The sequence below is a fragment of the Canis lupus genome, chromosome 6 (assembly GCF_003254725.2).
Source record: "Canis lupus dingo isolate Sandy chromosome 6, ASM325472v2, whole genome shotgun sequence".
NCBI lineage: Eukaryota > Metazoa > Chordata > Mammalia > Carnivora > Canidae > Canis > Canis lupus.
In genome coordinates this window covers 11,831,777-11,855,571 of record NC_064248.1, presented here as the reverse complement: position 1 = coordinate 11,855,571, position 23,795 = coordinate 11,831,777, and the positions used below count along the sequence as shown (strand labels likewise).

General features: G+C 42.5%; 2 protein-coding genes across 12 annotated transcripts in view; one reads left to right on the top strand and one right to left on the bottom strand.

The window, feature by feature from the left end:
• The window catches only part of ZNF12 (zinc finger protein 12), a 68,010-nt gene extending 47,282 nt beyond the window's left edge, over window positions 1-20,728 (top strand). For 2 of the 11 annotated variants that reach the window (XM_035717547.2, XM_035717545.2), the window contains exons 4-5: window positions 8,380-8,482; window positions 20,399-20,728. In XM_035717547.2, the coding sequence (XP_035573440.1) occupies window positions 8,380-8,453 (74 nt within the window). In that variant the 3' untranslated portion in view covers window positions 8,454-8,482; window positions 20,399-20,728. Of the gene's footprint in view, window positions 1-8,379; window positions 8,489-8,910; window positions 10,110-18,759; window positions 19,063-20,398 lie in introns of those variants that run through there. The other 9 variants (XM_025426275.3, XM_035717543.2, XM_025426274.3 and 6 more) reach the window with 5 other exon arrangements.
• On the bottom strand, window positions 2,126-20,857 carry LOC125755248 (zinc finger protein 665-like). The gene is given in 5 exon segments (XM_049111158.1): window positions 2,126-2,539; window positions 2,542-5,175; window positions 7,295-7,390; window positions 7,659-7,800; window positions 20,722-20,857. Coding segments are annotated over 4 exon segments (2,964 nt in total). The 5' UTR covers window positions 7,693-7,800; window positions 20,722-20,857; the 3' UTR covers window positions 2,126-2,339.
• Between the last annotated feature and the right edge of the window lie 2,938 nt (window positions 20,858-23,795).

The window sequence follows — 23,795 nt, the reverse complement described above, 5'->3', positions numbered from 1 at the left end:
TGGAGATCCGGGATCGAGAACCATGTCAGACTCCCTGCTTGGAGGCTGCTTCTCCCTCTGCCTTTCTCTCTCTCTCTCTCTCTCATGAATAAATAAATAAAATCTTTAAAAAAAAAATGACACTATCTTCTGAAGAGACCAGGCCAACTGTCTTGGTGGATGCCCCACATTCTGGATTTGATTGTTTTCTCCACTGAAGTTGTTCCCCTCTTCCTCTCTTGTATTTTCTGGCAAGAGCATGCTACAGTGCAACGCATAGACCTCACGCAAGAGGCACACGATGTCACCACGGTTGAGACTGCTGCATTTTATCACTGGTGAAAGTGGGGCAGTCATTCCATTGTGAAGGTGTACATTTTCCAGGGTCAGTGAGGGAGATATCTGTGGGAGAGTCTCTGGCATTGCACAAATACTGTTTCCTTTGCATCTAATGATCCTGGCATCCACTGACGATCTTTGCCTAGATGTCCTAGGGGTTAGCAATTTTTAAAATTCTAACATTCCTTATACATTTATTAGCTGACACTTCTATAACAGTCAGCCTTCCCGAAACTGCTCCTACTAAAAAGGCAGGGTGAAAATTCTTTCCTTCTAATTACAGAATAAGAAGCTTGTGTTAAGATTCGCCTCCAACAGCAGAAATAAGCCCAAGCCCCTTTCTCTTTTTCTGCATTGATGTGGACACATTTTTTAAAAATTCAAATGTTGAGCCAATTACAGTAGGTCTGTCTGACCATCAGAGTATCAAATTTGGCCAGGGAGAAACCCCCCAAGATAGCTTCTGGGACCTTTGACCCTTAATCTTTGAGTACGTCTTGCTTTTTTGACACAAGAGGTCCCAGCCTCACCCTGGATACTTCAGAACCCAGAGCTAGAGGCAGCTGTTTTTCCAAGGACTCCTGGTTCCTCGAGGGACATGTTGGTGCCAAATCTCATCTACAAGGGATGCAACTGCTTCCAGACCCTCAGTGGACAGAGCTAAGACATATATACACTTTTAAAAATGACTGATACTTTCAGTTCATGTATCTTATTATGCAGAGTTTTATGTAAGTTCTTTCATTTTTATGGTCATATCTTCTCTTAAGATGGAAGTTTGGTTCCTGGTTAACTTTAACAGTTTATTTTGCTTTATCTTACAATATACACAAACTAGATCCAAAGTAACACCAGTATTACTAACAAAAAATTAATGAGTGGTGTTCATAATTTTTTGCAGATCTTTGTTCTTAAACATACCCTGTTAAGGACATATAGTCATAATTCTGTGTTCAAAAGTTTCTCTTAACAATTATTTTCTCTGTTTAGCTACCAATTTGATACAAAGTTGATGTGTTTTCAATTTCAGAATGCCTTTATTTTTCTATCTTGGAACAAATAAATAATTTACATTTGTTCAAAAGTCAAACTTTCATTAAAAGGTATGTCCAAAGAAATCTTGCTTCCATCCCTGACTCCACCATGTTCACTCCTGCCTCCATAGGAACTCATTTTTATTAGTTTGTAGTTTATCCTTCTAGTATTTCTCTTTACAAAAAATAAGCAATTGTGGGTATGTGTATATTACTTCCTCTCAACTCTTACATAGAAAGTAGCATGCCCTACGGTGGTGTGTATTTTGCCTTTCTTCTTAAAAGTATGTTGGGATATAGTATTTCAATTTGTCAAACATGTCACTCATAATGCATACGGTACTACACACATACAAACATACACTGGGGGCATTTAATGTGAAATCTGTCATGATAATTATTAAGCTATGGGAAGATACTTCCTATGGACACCCATTTCAATACCCGCTATGTAAGGCAAACGTACATGACATATGTATGCTATGTACAACATACCAAAGCCTTGATTACTCAGGTGTACCTGAGGCATCTGGTGCTGTCAAGTAGCCACTGCCACCATACTCTTCCAAGGGCCTCATATTCCCACAATAAGCATCATTAGCATCAGACACATCTTATGCCAATTTTCAAAATCTGGTACCACATCAGAATCATGACTTCTAGTGTTACATTATTTCTAGAGAAAACAATATATCCACAATTCCCAAACTGATAGATTTCCCCTCAATATTAATACTTTTCTTATACAGAGTGATCTTTTTCCCTCAACACCGTTCATGCATGTAAAACCTTTATTTAGTTCCACTCCAGTATCAATTACCTGATGATCAGTAAGTTGTGACTCTGTAAATCCCTTTATACTTTTGTTGCATTCTTACTAATTTTAGACCTCTGGCTGATTCCTCTGAGACATATATTAGATTCATAGGTAGACACTAACATACAGGACATTCTCAGGGCTCTCTCTCCATGCAAGTTCTCCGATATTTAGTAATGTACCCAATATCCATTCCAGAGAGAGTCCACCAACTCCCACACCATGTGTGTCTTCTGATTCCAATTAAAGACTAAATCCCCACAGTAAGAGATCTCCACCTTATTACAGTCATAAGATTTCTTCCCATGGGTTCTCAAGTTCACAAAACTTGACTTCACGCATGAGGGTTTTCCACATTTCCCGCACCTTAGGGTATCTCTCTTGTGTGAATTACCTGATGTTTTGTGAGAGTCGACTTCTTGCAGAAGGACTTCCCACATTCGTTACATTCATAGGGCTTCTCCCCAGTATGTGTGCGCTGATGAACCGTGAGGGTCGACTTCATACAGAAGGATTTCCCACATCGCTTACATTCATAGGGCTTCTCCCCTGTGTGAGTTCTCTGGTGATTAATGAGGTTTGACTTCACATAAAAAGTTTTCCCACATTCCTTACATTCAAAAGGGTTCTTCCCTGTGTGAGTTCTCTGATGTACAGTGAGGTGGGATTTCATACAGAAAGATTTCTCACATTCATTGCATTTATATGGTTTCTCTTCTGTGTGAGTTCTCTGATGTATGGTTAAGGCTGACTTATAACAGAATGATTTCCCACATTTGTTACATTCATGGGGCTTCTCCCCAGTGTGTGTTCTCTGGTGTTCAATGAGGTGGGACTTCTGGAAGAAGGTTTTTTTACATTCCTTACATTCATAGGGTTTCTCCCCTGTGTGTGTGCGCTGATGTTTAGTGAGGTGTGACTTCTGGAAGAAGGTTTTCCCACATTCTTTACATTCATAAGGTTTTTCCCCTGTGTGTATTCTCTGGTGTTGACTGAGGGCTGACTTCATATAGAAGGATTTCCCACATTCATTACATTTATAGGGTTTCTCCCCTGTGTGAGTTCTCTGGTGTACGGTTAAAGTTGACTTATGGCGGAAGGTCTTCTGACATTCATTACATTCATAGGGTTTCTCTTCTGAATGTGTCCTCTGATGATCAGTGAGATTAGACTTCATAGAAAAGGCTTTCCCACATTCACTACATACATGGGGTTTCTTTCCTGTGTGATTTCTCTGGTGAATATTAAGAAGTGACTTCACATAGAATGATTTTTCACACTCATTACATTTAAAGGGTTTCTCTCCAGTGTGAGTTCTCTGGTGTATGATCAGGGTGGATTTCATATGGAAGGCCTTCCCACATTCATTACATTCATGTGGTTTCTCCCCTGTGTGAGTTTTCTGATGTTTAGTGAGGGCTGATTTTTTATAGAAGGACTTCTCACATTCATTGCATCCATAGGGTTTCTCCCCCGTGTGAGTTCTCTGATGTACTATTAGGATCGAACTCATAGAGAAGGCTTTGCCACACTCATTACATTCATAAGGTTTCAAACCAGTGTGAATTTTCTGATGTTTAGTAAGGTTTGACTTCACACAGAAGGTTTTCCCACATTCATTACAGTCATAGGGTTTTTTCCCAGTGTGAGATACTTGATGGATAATTAGGGCTGACTTATAGCAGAAGGATTTCCCACAATCAGTGCATTTATAGGGTTTCTCTTCTGTATGCTTCCCCTGATGTACATGCAGGGCTGACTTATAGTAGAAAGACTTCCCGCACTCATTACATCCATAGGGTCTCTCCCCTGTGTGTGTTCTCTGATGGTCAGCAAACTGTGACTTCTGTAAGAAAGTTTTTCCACACTCATTACATTTGAAAGGTTTCTCCCCTGTATGTGTTTTCTGATGTTTAGTTAAGTTCGATTTTACACAGAAGGATTTCCCACATTCCTTACATTCATATGGTTTCTCCCCTGTGTGAGTCCTCTGATGATGATTGAAGTTTGATTTTGCATAGAAAGATTTCCCACACTCAGTACATTGATAGGGCTTCTCTCCTGTGTGAATTCTCTGATGGACTTTGAGGGCTGAGCTATGACGAAAAGACTTCTTGCATTCATTACACACATAAAGCTTCCCTTCTGACCATGCCCTCTGTTGATCAGAAAGAGCTGACTGCACAGGGGCTTCACTGCATTCACTGGGTTTCTCTCCTGCATGAGATCTTGAAGGGTCTGTGGGTTGTGATTTCTGAAGGGTTTTTACAGATTTATTACTTCCACAGGGTTTCTCTCTTGTGTGTGTCTTCTGATGCTGAGTCAGTTGGGACTCCTGGTAAAAAGATTTCCTGCAGTAACTACATTCAAAGGTTTTCTCTCCTCTGTGAGTTTCAGAAGGTGGAGTGAGATGGGACTTATTCTCATTTTCATTAGATTCCAAATTAACTGTCTGATGTTTTAAGAGGGTTGACTTCAGGCACTCAGTGACCTCACAATGATTCTTACTTGTGTGAACTTCCTGAAGAACTTCCAGGGATGACTCATCACTGGTATTTCCCCCCAGTTCCTTATAATCACAGGATTTGTCTTCTGTTTGAGTCCTTGGAGGTGTAACGATGGCTGCCTTATTACGGGAGGTTTCTCTACATTCATCGCGTTCAAAAAGTGGTCCCAAAGTCTGAATTTTCTGTTGCTCAGTACGGTCCTTATTACAGCTTGGGGATTTCTCATCTTGGTTATATTCATCAGGTTTCTTTCCAGTGTGAGTGTCTCCTTGGTTATTATCAGAAAGCAACCTCCCACATGTATTAATTTCATGAGAGTTCTTACTTGAATAATTTTTATCACTAATAATTGATTCTGAAACATTTTTCAAACTTTTTCCACGTGAGTCATCCTGATGGGGTATTTCTCTGAAAACATTATCTTTCTTCTTAGTCAGTGACTTTTTGTTGATGAGTAAAACTCGCCACAAATGTTCATTTTGGTCTTCCTCACTCCTGTCTGTAAGGTCATAAGTTATAAGGTCATAAGTAAGAAAAATGAAGTGTACTTTAAAAATGTTAATACATTTCCTATGATTACTAAGACCAAGATAACTAAAATGTCTATCACCTTACTTAGTTAACAAAGGTAAATTGTGTGTGGTTACAAAGATCAACATCTACTGTCAACAACTTTCCACTGTGCTTACTGTACTATTAGCTATAGACCCTTTGCTGTGCATCACATCCCCAGAACTTGAAGTCATGTTTAAGACAAAAAAAAAAAAAAAAATCAAGCTGATCTCAGACATCTGTAATAGAATTCAGTGCTAAAAGCACTGGAGAAAGAATTACAAATCCTTAAGGACTAGAAGTAAATCTCAGTAATTTTATATGTAGACAAAATGGCACTCAGATGAAGTAACACCAGTGAGTCTGAGTATCCAAAAATGCAGGGAAATATTGTTTTTATGAATTCTTAAAGAAACTACTAGCAAATGAACTTCAGTCAAGAAATGGTAAAATGTAATACAGAATGTAGTACTGTTTTTGAAGACTGATTTGTTTAACAAACCTACCAGACTGGCTATCAGAATAGACTGGCTATCAAAATAGAATTAAAATATAAAGGACTTCAGATTTTAGAATTATTAGATGTTAAATTTTAAACTTCCTCCAAATCACTCCTCCCCAATCTCCCATCTCAGTAAACACCACCTACCCTCATTATCATGTTGTTCCGATTAAACCCTTGCAAACTCCCTCTCTCACAGGCCACGTCTGACTCAGCCGCAAATCCTCCTCTCTGCATAATGCAGGCCAACCTCCTCACCTGCACCAGCTTGTAACTCTAAGTCCCCATCATTTCTTATCTGAACCACTGCAAACATGTCTGCTCCGCTGAGAGCTGAAACCATCCACACCCACACAGCCTACTCACTATCTATGTTAACTTGATTAGTATTCTGTTTTCATAACAAGAATTTACTACTCCAGGAAACCTGCCCAGGAAACTAAAAGTTGCAAGTAAGTTTACTGTTCAGTTCAGAATCTTCCCCAAAAATCTTTTAAATTACTTGTTCAACTTTCCAGTAAATAATAAACTTATTCTCCAGGACTCTTCAATCCTTGTTGTGTCCATACATCCTAAACTATTAGGTTATGGTCCTTACTCAATAGTTCTCAAGCTCCTGTGTTACAAATATACCTGAAACCATGCCCTCAAATCCTATAAATAACCTGACTTTGTTCACTTTCCTCCAAGGTAGTATGAGACTGTCAGTGTGAGCAATCAATTCAAATCTGCCATATCAGCAGGTGATTCTGGTGGTCCTCTGGGGGAGCCAGCTCTGTATCCTGTCTCTGCTTCTACCTTCATCAACTACCTTCATGCCCATCTCTGATTTTCTTTGGACGGTAGCCAGAGAAATTCTTTTAAAACATTCTTCTGTGGAAATCCATGAACAGTTGTCCGCCTCACCTAAAGCAAAATCAAAGTCCTTACCTTGCTCTGTAGGATATTAGAGGGCAAGATATAGGGGCTCTGGCTATGTCCCTGAAGTCATCTCCTATCAACGTTCCTCTCAAATGCATCCCTATAGCCATAATGGCCCACTGCTATTTCAGCAAACACCTGCCACAAGAGCATGGCCCAGCTATTCCTTCTGTCTGGAACCCCCAGAATCCTGCTTCCTGCTCTAATGCACACTCCATCAAAAATGCATTCTCTGACCACCTTTTAAAAGAGTACACCCCACTCTCTCTCCTTTTAGCCTGCTTTAATTCTCTTCAGGGGTCTTGTCACCATTTGATTAGTAAATTTTCTCATTTTCATCTATGTTATCCTACTAGCTTGTAAGCTCTAGGAGCTCAGGAACATTGTTATGTTCACTGGCATATCTCCAACACCAAGAATACAAGTGGCAAGTAGAAGGCAGAAAATGGCAGCACTGGTATTTGCAAGTAACAGTGTGGGGGCAATTTAGGTGATCGGGAGGCCTGTTAGCTTGCTGTTCAGCCACATCCGAAAGTCTGAGGGACCAAAACTGAACTACAGAGACACACACCAACCTCAAAACCAAGCCATCTGGGACCTGATTTCTGTGGGCTTCTTTCTTCCTCCACAAATACTAACTCACCTTGATCACCCTGGTCTGGGAATTCTCCCTCTGATGGCCACAGGTCTTCTCCTTGCTCCAGCCTGAAGATCACTTCTGGTTTGGTGAGGTGACACCCTGTGAGTGGGATATAGGGTAAAACTTGTGACAAGTGGCATGGATATCAGGGCCCCTGGGGGATGAGGAAGGTGCAGCTGCAGGAGCCACATGATAAAGGTGCTTGTTTGCACCTTTCATCAGGGAGGCAAGAACAATATTGTTTCTGTGCCAAATGGGAACATCTTTGACCCAAGAGATGTACACACAGTATCATTAAACACTCCAAGAGCCCACAAATTCTGGCAGCTACAAAAGAAGAAAAGAAACACATGGTAACACCCCTCACCCACGGAGAGCAGGTGGCTGTAGTTCTCCAGCATCACGTCCCGGTACAGTGTCCTCTGTGTGCCTGTCAGTTGTAGCCACTCATCCCGGGTAAACTCCACAGTCACGTCCCTGAATGTCACGGATCCCTGACCAGCACGTTTCTGTTCAAGCCAAAGAGATCAATATTGGGTGACATGAAACAGACATAAGGGACATAAGTCTTAACATGTTTGAGAGTTTACCATAAAATAGTACAGCCAATTCTATACCTTCCCTTGTTTATACCCTGTAGGATAAAGTGATATGATGGGAAAACCCAGTATTAACTTAATTCAAACAAAAAAACTAAAGTTCCTTCTGTGTTTCTGAAATTGTCCTAGCCTTCCAAGATTAAGCTAAACCAATCCTGTTTTTTGAGACAGAGAGAGAGCACATGTGCACGCATGTGCAAGTGGAAAGAGGAGCAGAGGGCAAAGGAGAGAACCAGACTCTCCACTGAGCACAGAGCCTGACAGGGGGCTTGATCTCAGGCCCCTGAGATCATGACCTGAGCCAAAATCAGAAGTCAGATGCTCAAGTGACTGAGCCACCCAGGTGCCCCAGGAGCTTAAGTCTTAATAAGGAGACAAATCATATTTTGGAACATTTATCCTGTAATAAGGTATCATAAGAACTGTGCTAGAGTCATTTACAATTAGTATCAAATAATGGTAGAAGATACGGTTCTTTTGTGTTGTCAGGTTGGGCTTCAGAACATAGCAGGAGATTTTCACTGATGTGGCACCACTACATAAGCAGAGCCAAGGAGCCATGAGAAGCACTCAGAAGTGTGACAGGAGAATGGTATGTAGGACTGTAAGAAGATAAAGATCTGTACAGGTGTCCAAAGAGACATTACAGAACAAGTCTGGGTTTATTCCTATACTTTAATGACTCCAAAATAGTTCACCCCATCCTAGAGATAAGTTTTGGGTACCTCCAATTTATTTATTTATTTTTAAGATTTTATTTATTTATTCATGAGAGACACAGAGAAAAACAGAGAGGCACAGACACTGGCAGAGGGAGAAGCAGGCTCCATGCAGGGAGCCCGACGTGAGACTCAATCCCGGGGCCCCATGATCACACCCTGGGCTGAAGGCAGCACTAAACCACTGAGCCACCCAGGCTGCCCCAATTTACTTATTTCTTGATAGATAATATATACATTCTGCTAATTCACATAATAATGACAAGCTTAATTTATCTTTTTTTTCCCCCCTGGCTAAAAGTTAAGTATAGACAACCTACTGTTTCCTTTACAATGGAGCATCCTGGGCCCTCTGCAGGTGGCAGGGATGACACTGAAGATAATGAGGAGCCAGCGAGGACATGAAAGCAATCAGTGTTACAGCTCTCAAATCAACAACCTAATTTTATAACTTGAGGAATCAGAAAAAGAAGAAATTAAACCCAAACCCAGCCAAAGGAAAGAAATAATAAAAATAGAAATAAATAAAAATAAACAAAAAAGAAAAACAATGGATAAAATGAAAACAAAAGCCAATTTTTTGAAGAGATGAACAAAACAGACAAGCTTTTACTTAAATGGACTAAGGGAAACAAGAAGACTCAAATTACTAAAATCAGAAATGAAAATAAGGACATTTCTACCAGTTCTGTTGAAATAAAAAGGTTTATAAGAGAGTACTATGAACAACTGTATGCCAACAAACTGGATAACCAAGAGGAAATGGACAAAATCCTAGAAACATAAAACCCAGTCAAGACTAAGTCAGAAGGAAAATAGATTATCTGAATAGGTAACTGGTAAGGAGACTGGGTCAGCAACGGGGAATATCCCAACAAACACAAGTCCTAGACCTCACAGTTTCACTGTTTCATTTTACCAAAAATTTAAAGAGGAACTAATACCAACCCATCTCAAACGTTTCCAGAAAATTGAAGGGGACTGAACACTTCCTAACTCATTCTGTGAGGCCAGCATCACTCTGATACCAAAGCCAGGAAAAGACACCGCAAGAAACCTACAGACCATTATCCCTTATGAACACTGAAGCAAAAATCCTCAACAAATACCAGCAAAGCAAATTCAAAAGCATATAAAAAGGACTACATTCCATGACCAAGTGTGGTTTATTCCTGGAATGTGAGGATGGTTCAAAATATGAAAATCAAAAAAAATATGAAAATCAATCAACACAATATACCATACAGTAACAGAATGAAGGGGAAAAAACACAGTAATCTCAACTGATGCAGAAGAAGCATCTGAGAAAATCCAACACCCACCTTCATTATAAAAAGACTCAAGAGGGGATCCCTGGGTGGCGCAGCGGTTTAGCGCCTGCCTTTGACCCAGGGCGCGATCCTGGAGACCCAAGATCGAATCCCACGTCGGGCTCCCAGTGCATGGAGCCTGCTTCTCCCTCTGCCTATGTCTCTGCCTCTCTCTCTCTCTCTCTCTCTCTCTCTCTCTATCATAAATAAAAATTAAAAAAAAGAAAAAGACTCAAGAGGGCAGCCCGGGTGGCTCAGCGGTTTAGTGCCGCCGTCAGTCCAGGGTGTGATCCTGGAGACCTGGGATCGAGTTCCACGTCAAGCTTCCTGCATGGAGCCTGCTTCTCCCTCTGCCTGTGTCTCTGCCTCTCTGCCTCTCTGCCTCTCTCTCTCTCTGTCATAAATAAATAAATAAATAAATAAATAAATAAATAAATAAATAAATAAATAAAAATATTAAAAAAAAAAAAGACTCAAGAAAGTAGGAACCCACCGAACATAATGAAAGTAGTACATGAAAAGTTCACAGCAAACACTTACTGGTGGAAGCACAGTTTTTCCTCTAACATTAGGAACAAGACAAGGATGCCCACCTGCACCACTTCTATTCAATCTAGTACTGGAAATTTTAGACAAAGCAATTATGTAAAAAAAAAAAAAAAAAAAAAGGTGGGGGAAACAAAGAAAAGAAAAGAAAGGTAACATTCAAATTGGAAAGAAAGGGGGATCCCTGGGTGGCTCAGCAGTTTGGCGCCTGCCTTTGGCCCAGGGCGCGATCCTGGAGACCCGGGATCGAATCCCATGTCGGGCTCCTGGTGCATGGAGCCTGCTTCTCCCTCTGCCTATGTCTCTGCCTCTCTCTGTCTCTCTCTCTCTGTGACTATCATAAATAAATAAAAATTAAAAAAAAAACAAATTGGAAAGAAAGAAGTAAAATTGTATCTACTTGCAAATGGTATGATCTTATATGTAGAAAATCCTAAAGAGTACACACACACACACACACACACACACAAACTACTAGAGCTAATAAGTGAATTCAGCAAAGTAGTGGGAAGCATACAAATCACCACACAGGAAGCAGCTGCATTTCTGTACACTAACAACAATTTGAAAAGGAAATTATAAAAACAATCTCATTTACAAGAGCATCAAAGAGAATAAAATACTTAGGAATTAACAAAGGAGGTGAAAAATTGTACAATGAAAGCCACAGAACACTGCTTAGAGAAATCAGAGACATAGCTAAGTGGGAACACAACCCATATTCATGGATTGGAGAACCTAATATTGTGAAGATGTCAATACTATCCAAAGCCATCTACAGAATCGATGAAATCCTTATCAAAATCCCAGTGATTTTGTTTACAAAAATAGAAAAACTCATTGTAAAATTCACATGGAATCTCAAGAGACCCCAAATACCAAAACCAATCTTGAAAAAGAAATGGAGGACTCACACTCCTGATTACAAAACTCACTACAAAGCTACAGAAATGAAAACAGTGTGGCACAGGTACACAAATAGATAAACCAATGGATAGAGAGCCCAGAATTAAACCCTCACATATGTGGTCAGATAATTTAAAAAAAAAAAAGATTTTATTTATTTATTCATGAGAGGCACACACAGAGAGAGGCAGAGACACAAGCAGAGGGAGAAGCAGGCTCCATGCAGGGAGGCCGATGTGGGACTCCATCCTGGAACTCCAGGATCACGCCCTGGGCCGAAGGCAGGCACTAAACCTCTGAGCCACCCAGGTGTCCCAATTTTTTATAAGCGTGCCAAGACCATTCAATGGGTAAATGACAGCATTTTCAACAAATGGTGCTAGACATATTGGGTATCCACAGGCAAAGCTTCATTCGAAGCTGGACTCCTACATAACACCACATACAAAAATTAACTTAAAGTAGATAAAGACTTAAATGTACTATTTAAAACTGTAAAATTCTTAGAAAAAAACATAAGGCAAAATCTCTATGACACTAGATCTGGCTATAATTTCTTGGATATGATGCATAGGAAACAAAAGAAAAAAGACAAATTGTGGACTTTCTGAAAATTAAGACTTTTGTGCATCAAAAGACACTATTAACAGAGTAAAATGCAACCCACAGAATGGGACAAAATATTTGCAAATTATATATCTGATAAGGCATTAGCTCCCAGAATACATAGAAGACTCCTTTAAAAAAACACCACTACCACAAAAACGGCAAACATCCAATTCAAAAATAGGCAAAGGGACACTTGGGTGGCTCAGTGGTTGAGCGGGTGGCTCAGTGGTTGAGCATCTGCCTTTGACTCAGGGCGTGATCCTGGGGTCCTGGGATTCAGTCCCACATCAGGCTCCCTGATGATCCTCATCAGGAAGGGAGCCTCCTTCCCCCTCTGCCTATGTCTCTGTCTCTCTCTGTGTCTCTCTCATGAATGAATACATACAAACTTGTTTTGTTTTGTTTTTAAAAAGGGCCAAATATTTGATCAGACATTTTTCCAAAGATACACAAATGGCCAATAAGCACATGAAAATATGTTCGACATCACTGGTAATTAGGGAAATGCAAATTAAAACTACAATGAAATACCACCTCACACCCATTAGGATGGCTACTATAAAACACACACAAACATGCACTCACAAAAAACAAGCGCTGGAGAGAATGTGGAGAAATTGAATCCCTTGCACACTGTTGTTGGGGATGTGGAATGGTACAGCCCTCTATGGAAGGGCATGGTAGTTCTGCAAAAAGTGAAAAACAGAATTACCATGTGACCCAGTAATTCTACTTCTGGGTATATACCCAAAAGAAGTGAAAGCAGGGTCTTGAAGAAATATTTACACCTGTAATTATAGCAGCATTATTCACAATAGCTAAATGTGGAAGCCACCTAAGTGATCATCGACAGATGAATGAATAAACAAATGTGGTATATACATAAAAGAGTTTTATTCAGCCATAGAAAGGAGGGATGTTCTGATACATGCTACACTATAGATGAACCTTCAAGATATCATGTTAAGTGAAATAAGCCAGCCACAAAAGGAAAGATACTGTATGACATAACTTACATTAAAAAATGTCATAGAGACAGAATAGAATGGTGGTTGCTAGGGACAAGAGGAAGGGAGGAATAAAAAGTTATTGTTCAATGGGCACAGAGCTTTAGTTTTATAAGATTAAAAGAGTTATGGGAATGGATGCGGTGATGGTTACACATTATAAATGTATTAATACCACTAAACTGTACTCTTAAAAATAATTAAAATGGAAAAAAGTTTTTAAAAAAATAAAACAAATAAAATGGTAAATTTTATACACTACAATTTAAAAAACTGGGAAAAAACTGCATTAAAGGTAAGAAGGAACCCCTATCAAATGTACATGGAGAGATAGACCATGCTATACTAATCAAAAAAAAGCAGGAAGGACTATAATATCTTCAGATAGAGCAGACTTCAAAGTGAGAGATGCTATCAAGGATAAAGAGAAGCTTTCATAATGATTAAAAGGGTCAATTCTCCAGGAAAAGGTAATAACTTTTTAATGAGTTTAACGGGTTTAACTCTTTAACGTGCCTAACAAAGTGTCAAATAGATGAGGCAAAAACTCAAAGAACTACAAGGAAAAAGAGAGGAATTCACTGTTATAGTTGGTATACTTCACTGGTGAATGGGTTCACTTTGGTGAACTCCAAAGGCATGATCCACAGAAGAACTGATAAGTGGGACTTCATTAAAATTAAAACTTTCTGCTTTGTGAAAGATACTGTCAAGAGAATGCAAAGACAAGCCACAGACTGAGAGAAAATATTTGCAATAAACATATCTGATAAAGAACTTATCCAAAATATACAAAGAACCCTAAAACTTGACAGTAAGAGGGGCCTCTGGCTGGCTCAGTCAGAAGAACATGCAACTCCTGAGCTCATGGCATAGAGATTACTTATAAACAAACTCTAAAAAGCACCCTCAACACTGAGAAAACAAATAACTCAAGATCTTAAGGTACACTTCACCAAAGACACATAGATGGCAAATTAGCATATGACAAGGTACTCCACATCGTATGTCATTAGGGAAATGTAAATTAAAGCAAAATACCACTACACGTTTATTAGGATGAAGCCCTAAATGCAGAACACTGATAACACCAAATGCTGGTCAGGATGCAACAGGAACTCTCATTCAATACTGGTAGGAATGCAAAACGGTACAGCCAGTGTGGAAGCCAGTTTGATGGTTTCTTACAAAACTAAACGAAGTCTTACCATAGAATCCAGCAATCACACTCCTTGGTATTTACCCAATAAAGTTAAAAACTTGTGTCCTCACAAAAACCTGCCAAAACCTGCACATGGACGTTTATTTCAGCTTTATTTACAACTGCCAATACTTCAAAGCAACTAAGATGTCTTTCAGTAAGTGAGTGGATAAATACACTGGGGTCCATCCAGATTGTGGAACATTATTCAGTGCTAAAATGAAATGAGCAGGCAGCCCGGGTGACTCGGGTTTAGCGCCGCCTTCAGCCTGGGGCGTGATCCTGGAGTCCCGGGAACGAGTCCCACGTCAGGCTTCCTGCATGGAGCCTGCTTCTCTCTCTGCATCTCTCATGAATAAATAAATAAAATCTTTATTTTAAAAATAATAAATAAAAATAAATAAAATAAAATAAGCTATCAAGCTACGAAAAGACATGGAGGAATCATAAATGCATACAGTTAAGTAAAAGAAGCTCATCTAAAAAGGCTACATAAAAAAAATAAAAATAAAAAGGCTACATACTATATGATTCCAACTATGTGACATGGAAAAGGCAAAACTATGAAGACAATACAAATATCAGTGGTTCCCAGGGGGAGGGAGAAGGGAGGGATTAAGGAGGTAAAGCACAAAGGATTTCTAAGCATAGTGAAAACACACTTGACCCCTAAACAATAGGGTTTAAACTGCATGAGTCCACTTATACTCAAGATTTTTAAATACAGTACTATAAATATATTTTCTCTTCCTTAGGATTTTAATGACATTTTCTTTTTCTCTAGCTTACGTTATCTGCAAGGCTTCTAGCCAATAGTAGGCTATTAGTAATTAAGTTTTGGGGGAGTCAAAGTTATATATAAATCTTAGAGCAAGGAATTGGTGCCCCTGTACTCTGTATGATACTGTAATGGTGGATACATGTTATACATTTGTCAAAAATTTACAGAGTGAACACCAAGTGTAAACCCTAACATAAACTATGGACTCTGGGTGATTATATGTCAGGATAGGTTTATCAATTATAACAAATGTACCATTCTGCTGGGAGGAGGTTGATAATAGGGAAGAGTGTGGTTGGAGGGGGGTGGCTGGGGTACATGAGAGATCTCTGTACCTTCTGCTCAATTTTGCTATAAACCTAACGTTGCTCTAACAAAAAACAAGTTCTTAAATAGCAACAACAACAACACTCCACCCTGCATGATCTGAGACAGCATTCAGAGAAGGGAAAGGAAACCCCAGTTCTCCCAGATGGCCCTGCTGGGTGTTCAGGCAGGATGGTTTACCCAGTAAGAGCAGAGTTTGGTTCCCAAAGAAGACAAAGCCTACCGATTGTCTAGTCGCCACAAATATGTGTCAAGCACCTACAAGGGGTGAGGCACAGGGTGAGGAAATTAAAGTATAAAGATGAACACGATGTGCATCTGGACTTTGAAGGGACAAGTCATTTCTGCACAATGGACAAATACAGTTACAGGGACAGCATGGAGTATTATGGAAACACAGAGGAGAAAGGCAATTAATCTAGAGGCAGACAAAGAGAGAGGAGAAGGTTTCCTGGCTCCCCCCAGTGGAGCTCTGAGACTCCGAAAAGGAAATGCAGTAAGGGTCAAAGTCAGCCAGCAGAGCAGGAAAGTGAAAAAAATGCACAGGCAGGTAGTAACCCCACGTGTTTAGGGAGCCATGTCAGAATTGGAATCACCAAAGAGTAACACGACAGGTTTACTTTTAAAATGCCACCTTCTTCACTGAACTATGAATTCCATTAGAAAAGCACCAGGTTTCTACATCATTTCGAGTGGAGTCTGTGGCACACAATTCAGTGTCTGGTACATTGAACAAATGCCCAGTAAGCCAATGTTGAATAAGATGTAAAGAGTATCCAAACCAAAAAAACATTTTTTAATAAAACAGGGGAATAGGAAGTGGTCACACTCTCGACAGCCTTAATTTTATATAGAACTTAGCCTTGGCCCTACAGGTGGTAGGAAGCTACTCAAGGGTCTCCATATTACAATGGCATAATCTGAATAGCATTTCATATTAAAGATTTATTTATTTTTAGAGAGAGAGAAAGAACATGCATCTGGGTGTGGCATAAGGGGCAGAGGAACAGAATCTTCAACCAGACTTCCCACCAAGCGATGCAGAGCTTGATGCAGAGCTTAATCCTACAACCCATGAGATCATGACCTGAGCTGAAATCAAGAGCCGGACCCTCAACTGAGTCACCTCAGGTGCCCCTGAATAACATTTCAGAATAATTATTCAGGAGGACAGACCTAACCTGGGGGAGAAAGAAGCAAGGAGCTGTTCTAACAGTCCAGGGGAGAGAAAATTAAGCTCTGATAAGGGAGGAGGAATTCTGTAGGAAGAAAAGGTTTAAGAACTGCTGACATCTTAAAAGTAGTAAAGCTGAGTTACACACAGGATATGGCTAAGGAAGGGAAGGCTGGGATGAATCCCATTCTGGTGCTTCCTTAACTGTGTCCCACAGATGGACCATCATCCAACAGCAAGGGAGGAAGCAGTAAATAACTATTTTAATTTTGGAACTGCAGAAACAAAGGTGCCTCTAGTCACCCGCACATAGAAGGACAAGATGTAAGAGAAGAGCCCAGGCTATAATAATAACATTTGGTACTACCACCACGGAGTGTATAAAATAGAAAGGACTGGCAGGCTTACAGGAGAGAGTGAAGGATGGAAATTTGGGGATAAGCCACGAGAATGGGAAAAAGAGGAGGAAGATGCCATGAGGGAGACAAATCAGAGAAAAAAAGCCAGAAGAACAATGTCACAAAATACCAGAGAAAGAGGCCTTTGTAGAAGGTCAAAGTGGGTTAACTGCCACATGCAGCCAAATGTTCTGGTAAAGTAAGGTCTGGAAAACATCCATTGGCGTCCACTGTAAAGACATTACTGCCAAGCTTTATCAGGACACATTTAGGCAAGTAGTAGGGAAGTGAGGTTTCATCCAGGGAATTAAAATGTGAACAAATAAATAGATACTCAGCACTAAGGGCCAAAAGATGGAAACAATCCCAAGTGTCCATTAACACATGCATGGGGGCACCTGGGTGGCTCAGAGGTTGAGCCTCTGCCTTTGGCTTAGGTCCTGATCCCTGGGATCAAGTCCTACATCAGGCTCCCTATGGGGAGTCTGCATCTCCCTCTGCCTATGTCTCTGCCTCTCTCTGTCTCTCATGAATAAATAAATAAAATCTTTAAAAAAAACCCCACATGAATGGATGAACAAAAGGTCATGCATCTGTACAATGTATCTGAACAATATTCAGACACTGGAAGGAAAGAAGTTCTGATATATGCTACAACATGGATGAACCCTGAAAAATATTAAGTGTAAGATGCCAGACACAAAAGGACAAAGATTGTGTAATTCCACTTATACAAAATATCTAGAATATGGAAATTCATAGAGTCAGAAAGTAGATTTGGTTACCAGTGACTAGGGGGGCTAGGAGTTACTGATTAAGTATTACAGAGATTAAAAAAAAAAAAAAGTATTACAGAGATTTTTCTGGGGCTATGAAAGTAGATGTGACAGATGTGCAACATAATGTAATTCATGCCACCAAACTGTATGCTTATGGTTAAATGGTTAAAATGGTGAGATCTGGGAACCCTGGGTGGCCCAGCAGTTTAGTGCCTGCCTTTGGCCCAGGGCGCGATCCTGGAGACCTGGGATCGAATCCCACATCGGGCTCCCGGTGCATGGAGCCTGCTTCTCCCTCTGCCTGTGTCTCTGCCTCTCTCTCTCTCTGTGTGACTATCATAAATAAATAAAAATTTAAAAAAAATTTTAAAGTAAAATAAAATAAAATGGTGAATTCTGTTATATATATTTTATCATAATAAAAGAAATGCGGGGGCACCTGGGTGGCTCAGTCAGTTAAGCGTCTGCCTTCAGCTCAGATCATGATCTCAGGGTCCTGGGATCCAGCCTCATGTTGTGCTCCCTGCTCAGTGAGGAGCCTGCTTCTCCCTCCCCCGCCAAGTAAATAAATAAAATCTTTTTTAAAAAGTAAAAGAAATGTGAATGGATAGTGCATAAGCATTTACCAAACACTCTAAGTTTGAACAACCTGCTTTCCAACTCTTTAAGGAGTTAAGAAAAAGCCATCCATTTCTTTCATGCCTCCAGACAGCCTTAGGGTTTTGTCACCAGATCAGAGCGGATGTTCAGAAAGCTCTCCAGAGCCCAGAAGCACTTTGGTCCTAATAAAACCTGAGTTCTGACCTCTACTTCCAGTAAAGAAGGACTACAGGCAGCAGGGGGTCACCATAAGGTTCTTACTACCTGAAGAGCTTCAAAGACATTTTTTTCCAGATTCTAGAGTCACTAAGTCTTTCTGTCCCAGGAGTAACTGGCTGGTTCCTCTTTGTGGTCACTAAAAATCCTGCGTAGGTCAGGAAACTCAAAGGACAAACCTTTGATGACTGTGAGGTCACATGACTTACAGCCACCACTGCAGGCTACACAGGTACCACTCACTCTTCATTTACTCAGAATTAGCTTTTTATCTATTTCTACTTTTCTACTTTAAGATATGAACACACTTACAAGAATCACAAAATCTCCTGGAAAATGAAACAGGGAATGAAGGAAAGAAACAACTCACCTGGGATTTGTTCATTTTCTGTTGTTGTTGAAAGAATGTCAAAACCTGGGGGATCCCTGGGTGGCGCAGCGGTTTAGCGCCTGTCTTTGGCCCAGGGCGCGATCCTGGAGACCCGGGATCGAATCCCACATCGGGCTCTTGGTGCATGGAGCCTGCTCCTCCCTCTGCCTGTGTCTCTGCCTCTCTCTCTCTCTCTCTCTGTGTGACTATCGTAAATAAATAAAAAATTAAAAAAAAAAAGCCAAAAGAATGTCAAAACCTGGGAAGGCATACCTATAAGACAAGTAAAAAGCAACAGGATAATGAGAGCTGGCTGGCCCTGCAGCACCTTGATTCTTGTACAAACTTCTACACACCAGCTGGGTAATCTCCAATCCTGGAGAAGAGAAGGAAGGTAACATCTGCCCCTTTGTGACTTCTTAAACCTGCAATATTTCCTACTGCTTAGCTATGTCCCTCTCCCACTAACACAGAAACGTTTAAAACAAGACTTTTTTAAAGATTTTATTTGTTTGAGAGAGAGAGCTTGAGGGGTGGGGGGTGGGGGGGGCGGCCGTGAGCAGAGAGGGACAAGCAGACTCTGCACTGAGTGCAGAGCCCAACAAGAGGCTTGATCCTATGACCCCAAGATCATGACCTGAGCAGAAATCAAGAGTCAACCGAGTCACCCAGGTGCCCCTAAAAACAGAACTATTAAGCAAATACCTGCAGGTCAAAATAAGAAATACAATGTCTTCATTAAAACTGATCTTGCAGGGTGCGCCTGGGTGGCTCAGTTGGCTGAGCCATCGACTCTGGGTCCAGCCAGGGTTGTAGGATTGAGCCCCACCACAGGCTCAGCCTGGAGCCTGCTTGGGGTTCTCCTGCTTCCTCTCCCTCTGCATCTCTCCTACTTGCACATGTTCTCTCTTTCTAAATAATTTAAAAAACAAAATAAAACAACTGATGTTGCAGGGGAAAACAAACCTTAAAGGCTATTTTGTGTATCTGATTTACTGACAATAATATTCACCCCTTGAGTCCAAGAATCCTCAAAGCTTTGGAAAAAGGGATAGGTACCTTAAACATAAGTCTTTAAAAAAAAAAACTGTTTCTCAAAAGATCCTTTTTTAAAGATCTTATTTATTTATTCATTAGAGACATAAAGAGACAGAGACACAGGCAGAGAGAGAAGCAGTCTCCATGTGGGGAGGTGGATGCAAGGACTTGATCCCGGGACTCTGGGCAGACCTCAAAGGATCTTTTAAGAGAAAACTTATTTTGGGCAGCCCCAGTGGTCCAGCGGTTTAGTGCCGCCTGCAGCCCAGGGCGTGATCCTGGAGACCCGGGATCCAGTCCCACGTCAGACTCTCTGCATGGAGCCTGCTTCTCCCTCTGCCTGTGTCTCTGCCTCTCTCTCTCTCTCTCTCTCTCTCTCTGTCTCTCTATGAATAAATAAATAAAAATCTTTAAAAAAGAGGAAACTTATTTTGATGTGATTGTGTGGACAGCACCAAGCCAGGGGTCAGGGACTTCGGCTTCTATTCAAATCTTAGGACTCTTACACGAGTCATTTCCCCTTTCAGGTTCTTTTCCCCTTTTCTGTCAAATGAGACAAAACCAGAAAACCTGGCAAACTCTCCGTGAACTATGACACCTGACCCTGTAAGATCAGGGAGGCACAAGAACACATCTCCAGATGCCTGACCTGGTGACTAGTCGCTGTCAGAGAGCTGCCCACCTTCTGGAAAGAATCAGTGGAGAATGAAAGGAGGAAAGAGTGCCTTCGGGATGGGGTGGAAATAAAAGCTTCCCAGCTGTAGAGCCAAGGAGGTGACATCTGTCACACAGCGGGTCCCCTGCCAGCACCTGGCCCCGGCTCCCTTCTCCCAACTGCAGAGTGACTCACAGCTTCTGGATGTGGTGAAGCCACCCGAGCCGTGGCGTGCCCCCTAGGCTCGCTCTTTCTGCCTCTCTTCTGCAACTCCGAAGAGGGTGGGTTCTCCCGGTGAGATTCCTGTTCCTGAAGCCAGGCTCTTCTTGCCTCAGTGGAGCTGCTTTGTTCCGGGAGAGCCGGGGGGACAAACCCCCTCCAGCTGGAGCCTTCATCGGGGGCCCCAGACCCGCCTCCCTGAGGACACACGGCTGCTCTCAAGGAACCCAAAGCAGGGGCCCGAGGACAAAGGCGGGCTGGCCGCCCAGAAGCGCCCTCAGCCCCCGGACAGCGCAGAGGCGGGTCCCCCGCGCCTGGGGAGGGGGGGGCGGTACACGGCGGAGCGGCCCCGCGGCTCCCGCGCGCCCAGTCGTGCACCAACCCAGGGAAACCCTAAGGAGCCCCAGGAGTCACACGCGCATTTCGGTCACGCGTGCGGGGCCTCGGTGCCGGGCTCTGACGGGTGTAGCGCATGCACGACACGGCACCGGGTCCCGGTCCTACCTCGGCGACCCCCCCGCCGGGGGCGGCCGGCGCGCGGTCCTCCGGGCCGCAGTCGGGCCCCCTCGGCACCTACGAGGATGGAGACTCCCGCGGCGAGCGCAGCCTCCCTTCCTGCGCGTGCGCTCGGGCCCCCCCGAGGCGCCCTTATTCCGGGTGGATACTGCCCCCGCCGGGAGGGGGCGACCGCAGCGGGCTGGGGTCTGCTGCCCCCCTTCCCACGCCCCGCGCCGCAGCCCCAGGCCGCCAGCGCGGACCTCGGCCAGGTCCTCTGGGACACACTGCCCGCCCTCGCGCGACCGCACCCGCACCCGCACCCGCACCGCCCCTGGGCAGGCCCCAGCCCCCCAGCACGCCCCGCGGCGGAGAGAAGCGCGCCTGCGCACTGAGCCCGACGCCCGCCGGCCTGGCGCGCAGGGAGCCCGGCGGGAGGCCCCGCCCACACGAGGGGCGGGGCCTGCGCGCACCCGCCCCGCCCCCACACCGCCCCACGTCCACCCCTCGCCCCTCCCGAGCTTCACCGCGACTCCCACCGCACTCTGCCCCCAAATGAGCCCACTCTCACCCCGCCCGCCCCCTTGTCACCACTCTTACCCCACCCCACCTCCCACATCACCCTTCTCCTACTTTCCCCGCTCCTCCCCAACTTCGCCCTGACTCCAACCCCACTCCGTTCCCACATCACCTGGACTCCTACCCAACTAAGACCCCACTTAGTTACCCCAGTCCCACCGCGCCCCACCCCCATGTCATCCCACTCCCACCCCACCCCACCCCACATCACCCTACTCGCACCTCGCCCTGCCTGCATGTCACCTCGATCCCATCCCGCCCTGCCCCCACATCACCCCACTCCCACCCCTCCACGCTTCCACATCACCTCGAGTCTCCCAAGTCTCCCCAACCCCAGCTCTGCCACCTCTCCTGCCAGGTGGTGAGGGGCCTCCCCAAAGCTGCCAAACAAGGCAGACACACTCGGGAATATAGATTTTTGAAAATCTATATTTTCAAAAATTTTGAAAATTTTTGACCAAAGTAGCCCTTGTTGGGCAGCCCGGGTGGCTCAGCGGTTCGGCGCCTGCCTTCAGCCCAAAGTGTGATCTTGGGAGTCCCGGGATCGAGTCCCGCGTCAGGCTCCCGGCACGTCAGGCTCCTGGCTTCTCCCTCTGCCTGTGTCTCTGCCTCTCTCTCTCTGTCTCATGAATAAATAAATAAAATCTTAAAAAAAAAAAAATAGCCCTTGCAATCAGTTGCCCAGCCAAGCAATTTTTAAAGATGTGAATGAAAATGAAATAAAGGCAAATAAACTTCTAAGACATAATACACAAAAACTGAAGTTTTAAGTCAAAATACACAGACACTAAAAACGAAAGTATCTCCCACTTTTTCCCAGAGATGACTATCCTGAACGGGTAGTAGTGCATCCTTCTGACAGTTTTACCATAAAGAAAAAATAAAAAGGGCTCATGAGGAGCCAGAGAACAGGTGGAGGGCACTGTAACGCTGATGAAGGGGACTTTGAGATTGGTGGGAGAATAAAATATGTAATACATGGTTAGTTCAAACAGTGACCACGCTCAAATACAATTAAGGTTAAGTCCCTAGCTCACACATCAGAGTATGTTTCACCTGGATTCAAGGTTTTAAAATTCAAAAGCAAATTCTTTTCTCTTTTAAGGTTTATTTATTTATGATAGACAGAGAGAGAGAGAGGCCAGGAGGAGGGAGAAGCAGGCTCCATGCAGGGAGCCCAACGTGGGACTTGATCCCGGGACTCCAGGATCGCGCTCTGCGCTAAAGGCAGGCGCTAAACCGCTGAGCCACCCAGGGATCCCCTCAAAGGCAAATTCTTTTTTTTTTTTTTTTCAAAGGCAAATTCTTAAAGCATAAGTGAATTTCAGAATATACAATCCATGGATGGGAAAACACGGGACAGCACACTAAGAAATCATTAAGCTGAAAACTAACTAGTTTTATGTTAGAAAGTTACACATTTCAGTTTCAGATTAAAAATTGGAAGAAAGCTTAAAGACAAACCAGGAAAAGATTTTGTGATCTTAATTTATTAACAGCTCTTACAAATCATTGAAAAAATCAGCATTACTATTGTCACTCCTTTAAGATATGAAAAGGGAATTAGTAAGACAAGTTGTATGTGGAAGATAAATATATGAAAAAGTCCTTCATGACAAACAACAGACATGCAATGTTTAGGGCATTTTTGGCTGACTCACTCTTAGGAGAATAAGACTCTTGATCTTGGGGTGGTGAGTTCCACCCTCGTGTTGGATATAGAGATTACTTAAGATAAATAAATAATTTTTAAAAAGATATTTTTGGAAAATAAAATTTGAAAAGGGTAAAATAATACTAATATCCAGGGTAGGTACAAACTTAGAAAAATATTCATTTCTTTCATGTCTAGTATGAGGATAACTCATACAAACTTTCTGGAAGCTACTCTATTAACAAAACTACCTTTTGATCTAGTAATTCCATACTTTGTAGTGAATGTTAATGAAATAATCACCCAATGATGTATGTATATA